We start from the raw sequence: 6,000 nt of genomic DNA, 5'->3' as shown, positions 1-6,000 counted from the left end.
CAGTGATTTCAAACAGAAGAAAAGTCACATAACTAGAAACAGAATTAAAGAGTAAAGTAACATAATGACTTCGAACATAAGTAAAGTAACACAATGACTTCAAACACAAGCAAAGTAACATAATCTTAGTAAGTATTTTTCTCCTTTCTGCTGATGTCAAGTAGTTGATGTACTTTTTTCAAATTTAATAAGAGTCCTGCTCTGTTCTTTCTTTCTTTCTTTATTTGGTGTTTAACGTCGTTTTCAACCACGAAGGGTTATATCGTGACGGGGAAAGGGGGAAGATGGGATAGAGTCACTTGTCAATTGTTTCTTGTTCACAAAAGCACTAATCAAAAAATTGCTCCAGGGGCTTGCAACGTAGTACAATATATTACCTTACTGGGAGAATGCAAGTTTCCAGTACAAAGGACTTAACATTTCTTTCATACTGCTTGACTAAAATCTTTACAAAAATTGACTATAATCTATACAAGAAACACTTAACAAGGGTAAAAGGAGAAACAAAATCCGTTAGTCGCCTCTTACGACATGCTGGGGAGCATCGGGTAAATTCTTCCCCCTAACCCACAGGGGGTGTCCTGCTCTGTCTTCTTCTCGGAAGAAAAATCAGCACAAACAAAACCGTAAACAAACAAAATCATCAGGGCACAAACTTTTTTTAACAAATAAAAACTTCAGCAAGTCATAAGTGAGACAAGGAAAAATACGGCAAAAATATGTACAACACAAGTTGAAACTGATATAAAAAAAATATATAAAAAAAACACAAGAACAAAACATCAACAGACAACTTCAAGTATATCATGCCAGAGGATTCAAACTTTGTGCAAGTCGAACACAGACGGATACCACTGTAAAACTGTAATGTGACGGACTGTGATCAGATCTTCATGGTTCTCTGAGATGAACACTTCTTCTTCTTCTGCGTTTGTGGAACTCCCATGTACACTCGTGGTTTTGCACGAGTGAATTTTTACGTGTTTGACCGTTTTTACCCCGCAATTTAAGCAGCCATACGCCGCTTTCACAGGAAGCATGCTGGGTATGTTCGTGTTTCTATAACCCACCGAACTCATGGATTACAGGATCTTTTCCGTGCGCACTTGGTCTTGTGCTTGCGTGTACACACGAAGGGGGATAAGGCACTAGCAGGTCTGCACATAAGTTGACCTGGGAGATCACAAAAATCTCCACCTTAACCCACCAGGCGCAGCCGGGATTCGAACCCACGACCTTCCGCTTTGGAGGCCGACGTCTTACCACCAAGCCATTGCGCTGGTCAGAGATGAACACAATCCTGGCATGTCTTTGTTTTTAAAATGCAATGTTTCCAAGACAAATCTTTCAGGTCTTTTGTCAAACATTCACCACCAAATTTTACACTTGTAAACTCCTGTCATAACTTTAAACACAAAAAAGTTTATACAGGAGGGAAACAATCACAATCAACAACAAACTGGATCAGGCAGATAAGTTCCAAAAAGGCCGCTCTCCGTAAATAAATTAGCATAAAAGTAACTCCTCTCCTGAGGAGAACAACCATGTACACAAAAACGACACAAATTCTACAGCATACAAAACAAAATTGGCATTTTCATACTTTCAACCAGACACAAACCTAAATGGCAAACATTGAAAAATTCAGTCATACCCATGTTAGTATTGTTACATGACCACCGCTACAAAGTAGTGTGACATATTAGCAAAGTCTTCAGCAGAGTCGGTACAAATTGAAATATCAATCTAATATCACTAGGTAAGCAGAGACCTCTACAACAAGCATAAGCAGGTAACAACAATCACATTCTACTCCCAGCATGGCAGATAATTGATAATCACATCCAAAGCAGAAAAAAACGAACATAATTCATCTATTGCACATTAATATCAGCTGTGGTGAATTCAATTGAAGAGGTCGTAAAATGAATCAAAGCCATATTCCAACACTCAAAGTCAGCCACAAGGTCATTCTGAAGGTCAACCCAAGGTCATTCTGAAGGTCAACCCAAGGTTAAACTCAAGGCCATCAGGTTCACAGCCGGGCAAGGTCAAGGTTGGCTTCGGAACTTTCACCTCTCCTTAGTGAGTCACACTATGAGAACTTAGGGATCTGCAAAATACAACGAAGGCCATTAACATTAATTTCAACATTTAAAGGCAAAGTCATTGGCTCACCATCTCAGAACTGATCAGGCATTTACATGGCTCCGGTTAAGAACATCCCTCCACTTTAAACACATCCCACAAATCAACATCCTGACTGCCCCTGAGCAGAGTGAGATATTTTTAACGAATCAATTTCAAAGATTGCGTCCATTGTTCGTTGAGATATCAATTCATTTAGGCCAACAAAAAATATATGTTGGTTTAGGGTAACCCGTCCGACCCAATTTTTTCCCCGCAGACCCTAAAACTTTTTTTTCATTTCTTAAAAAAACAAAAATGTTGGGCACATTTTGCTAACCATACAAAGACTAAGGGAAGTAACCTTTCAAATCGACTAAATTTAAAGCCGACCTATCGACCCTTTCTTTTTAGGTCACGTTACCCTAAACTAACATATATTTTTGTTTGGCCTTAAAAACAAAAGCCCCCCTCTTCGCAGAGCACCTGGGCTGTTGACTGTTGGTAAAAGTCTACGTGGAGGCGTGGCCTTAAGAGGGGATCTTATCCCATGTGAAAGCCTGGCTAGAAATGAGATTGTAAGTCAGCTATTGCTTACAATGAGATTTAGGCCTGTGCTTTCAAAGCAATTGTTTACCAACAGACCAATGAAGTACTGTGGCTCACTTTAAGGTTAACAGACTATTATTCAAACAAGCATTCATTCATTTAAAGTCATTATATTGGTCATTCATCAATCATTAGCAACAGAAATGCTTAAAAAATTGTTTAAAATAAAATATAAATAACAAGAGGCAAAAATAAGGATAAACTAATCATTTTAGCTATGTAAGCAAAAGTATCACTATCTGCCTACACTGTTGAGCCCCTTGCTTCAAGTAAGAATGAATGTCAATGTTTTCTTTGGAAAATGAAGTTTTGTGCTGTAACAGTCCATTACCCCCCCCCCCCCCCCCCCCTGCTTCTTACTGCTTCTTATCTGCTTAAGTTTCTTTTGATTTATTTCTCATTATTTGAAAAATATACCATTTTCGGAAATAACTCCGTCGGGTTTTGTATGCTTTGTGGAAGAGTTAGCTTTTCTTGCAAAATGGCAGACAAACAATGAAATGGACCAATCACTAGCAAGGGGTCTGCCAGAAACAAGTGGAGGCACGCATGTGTTTCCGCCGGCACACCCCTGGCCAGTTTGTTTGTTCGTTCATGGGCTGAAACTCCCACGGCTTTTACGTGTATGACCGGTTTTTTCCCCGCCATTTAGGCAGCCATACGCCGCTTTCGGAGGAAGCATGCTGGGTATTTTCGTGTTTCTATAACCCACCGAACTCTGACATGGATTACAGGATCTTTTTCGTGCGCACTTGGTCTTGTGCTTGCGTGTACACACGGGGGGTGTTCGGACACCGAGGAGAGTCTGCACACAAAGTTGACTCTGAGAAATAAATCTCTCGCCGAACGTGGGGACGAACTCACGCTGACAGCGGCCAACTGGATACAAATCCAGCGCGCTACTGACTGAGCTACATCCCCGCCCCCCCTGGCTAGTGATTGGTCCATTCATTGTTTGTCTGCCGTCTCCCACAACCCATACAGACCTGACGGAGTGATTGTCGGAATTCGTCTATTGGCTAGATTTATACAAGTTATTAACAAAATTAATATCCTGTCACTGACAGTCCAAACATGCCAACTGTTGTGAGCAGCAACTACACTGTCAAGTCTAAATAATTTATTTACTAAATGTAGTCTATCCCAGCACCGTTCTAGAAGTCCTTTACCCCAACCCAAGGCAACCTTCATTGCTAAGAATCACCCAGTCCCTCTTTGTGCCAAGCAACACAAGCCGTTAGTACCAATCCAACTTCAGGTTTAGAAAGCACTGCACACAAAGTGCAAACTAACACTTTTTTCTGGCTTTTAAACCAAAAATCAGACACTAACTTTTGGAGTTCAAGATGCAGATGGGGGAAACAGACAGAAACGAATGTGGGTGGTAATGCAAGGGAGGGAGGGGGAGAGAAAGAGAGAGAGAGAGAATTATAGAGATGGAGAGAGAGAGAGAGAGAATTATAGAGATGGAGAGAGAGAGAGATAATTATAGAGATGGAGAGAGAGAGAGAGAGAGAGAGAGAGAGAGAGAGAGAGAGAGAGAGAGAGAGAGAGAGGGAGAAGAGGGGAGAGAGAGCTAAGGGGGAGAGAGAGAGAGAGAAAAAGAGAGAGAGAGAGAAAGAGAGAGGGAGAGAGAAAAAGAAAGAGAGAAAGAGGGAAAGAGAGGGGGGAAAGAGAGGGGAGAAAGAGGGGGAGGGAGAAAGAGAGCGGCAGGAAGAAAAGAGAAAAAAAGAGACAGAGAGAGAGAGAGAGAGAGAGAGAGAGAGAGAGAGAAAGAGAGTCTGAATCAAGATAGAAAGAGAAATTAGACTAATAGAGAGACCTAAGTGGGAGGGGGGGATGGAAGAGAGGGGCAGGGGGGAGGGAGACACAGAAAGTAGAGGAAACAAAGAGGCACTGGTAGGGAGCAAAAATTACAAGAAATACTCAAATGCAAACATGTTAGTAAAGAAACAGTTCTGAATAACATGTTATATGTAATCCAAATAAAAGGTATCAGGGAAATACTGACGAAGTCATCATTGGAAAAAACATGTCAAACACTGAGGAGACTTTAGTATTATCTCTCCAGTTCCCTTCCAATAGTGATTCAGCAAGATCAAGGCAGAATATAGTTACAACTCAGTGTCAATAGATGATTTCCGAAAATATTACTCTGTCCGGTTTGTGGGGGTAAATCTGAAAGAGTGAATACCCTTGCTTTTACTAGGGCAAACACAGAAAGGCCAATCACTAGCAAGGGATGTGTTTGAAACATGCGGACAGGAGCACTTGTGAATTTATTTCTGCAAGAAAAAGCAAGGGTATTCACTCTTCCTCTACCCATATAAACCTAGCTGACAGAGTTATTTCCAAACGTCATCTACTTTCATTACATTCTTGCCAACTACGACGAAGAAAAGAAAAAAAATAAAATAAAATAAAAAATAAAAAATCTCTTTCATTCCTGATCATTTGGTTCTTCACCATGCACACTACAACACAAACCAATTGTTAGCCATAGTCTCCATACTACTCATCAGCTTGCAAGCATTTTGGTTCACAAAGCAACCATTTTTGTTCTAAGTTCTACGGAATTTCGTCAAACGGATCAGTTTTACGTTTCACTCCACGAAAGGAGTAGGATATGTCTTGACTTTCTTGTTGTTTCCTGGCAAACCTGTTAACAAAGTGTTCAATCTTTGTAGAATAAAAGGAGAGAGAAAAACAATGACCCCTCCCACCGCTTTTTCCTTTCTTGGCTTCCACTGTTCTTTTTTTGTCATGGATAGAACAACCCCCAAAATGTGCATTTTTATAAGTATTTATCTGTGTAAGATCGAAGCTGGTTGCTGCGTTTTTGAACCACAACTGTTATCAATTCAACAGCCAGTAACATAAACAGAACTAAAGCTCAAGAGTGCACTCAAACTCAAAATAACTGAAAATGAAATGTGTGTCCCATGGTTATAAAACAGATGCAATCAAAATTACCAACAACAACAACTGTCATCCCAGAAAATAAAACAAAGAAAAGGAAGAAATAATTGATATTACACACACACACACACACACACACACACACACACACACACACACACTAACACACACACACACACACACACACACACACACACACACACACACACACACACACACACACACACACACACACACACACACACACACACTCTCACACACACACACACACACACACACACACACACACACACACACACACACACACACACACACACACACACACACACACACACACACACACAC

The 6,000-nt window shown here is 40.6% G+C and overlaps 1 protein-coding gene across 3 annotated transcripts in view; it reads right to left on the bottom strand.

Moving 5' to 3' along the window:
• Positions 1-6,000, bottom strand: part of LOC138947515 (transmembrane protein 245-like) — a 51,973-nt gene that overhangs the window by 1,400 nt on the left and 44,573 nt on the right. For all 3 annotated transcript variants that reach the window (XM_070319002.1, XM_070319004.1, XM_070319003.1), the window contains one exon: positions 1-2,113. This exon is cut by the window's left edge and continues 1,400 nt beyond it. In XM_070319002.1, the coding sequence (XP_070175103.1) occupies positions 2,083-2,113 (31 nt within the window). In that variant the 3' untranslated portion in view covers positions 1-2,082. The remainder of the gene's footprint in view (positions 2,114-6,000) is intronic.

The sequence above is a fragment of the Littorina saxatilis genome, linkage group LG14 (assembly GCF_037325665.1).
Source record: "Littorina saxatilis isolate snail1 linkage group LG14, US_GU_Lsax_2.0, whole genome shotgun sequence".
Taxonomy (NCBI): domain Eukaryota; kingdom Metazoa; phylum Mollusca; class Gastropoda; order Littorinimorpha; family Littorinidae; genus Littorina; species Littorina saxatilis.
This window is presented reverse-complemented; position numbering and strand designations above follow the sequence as displayed.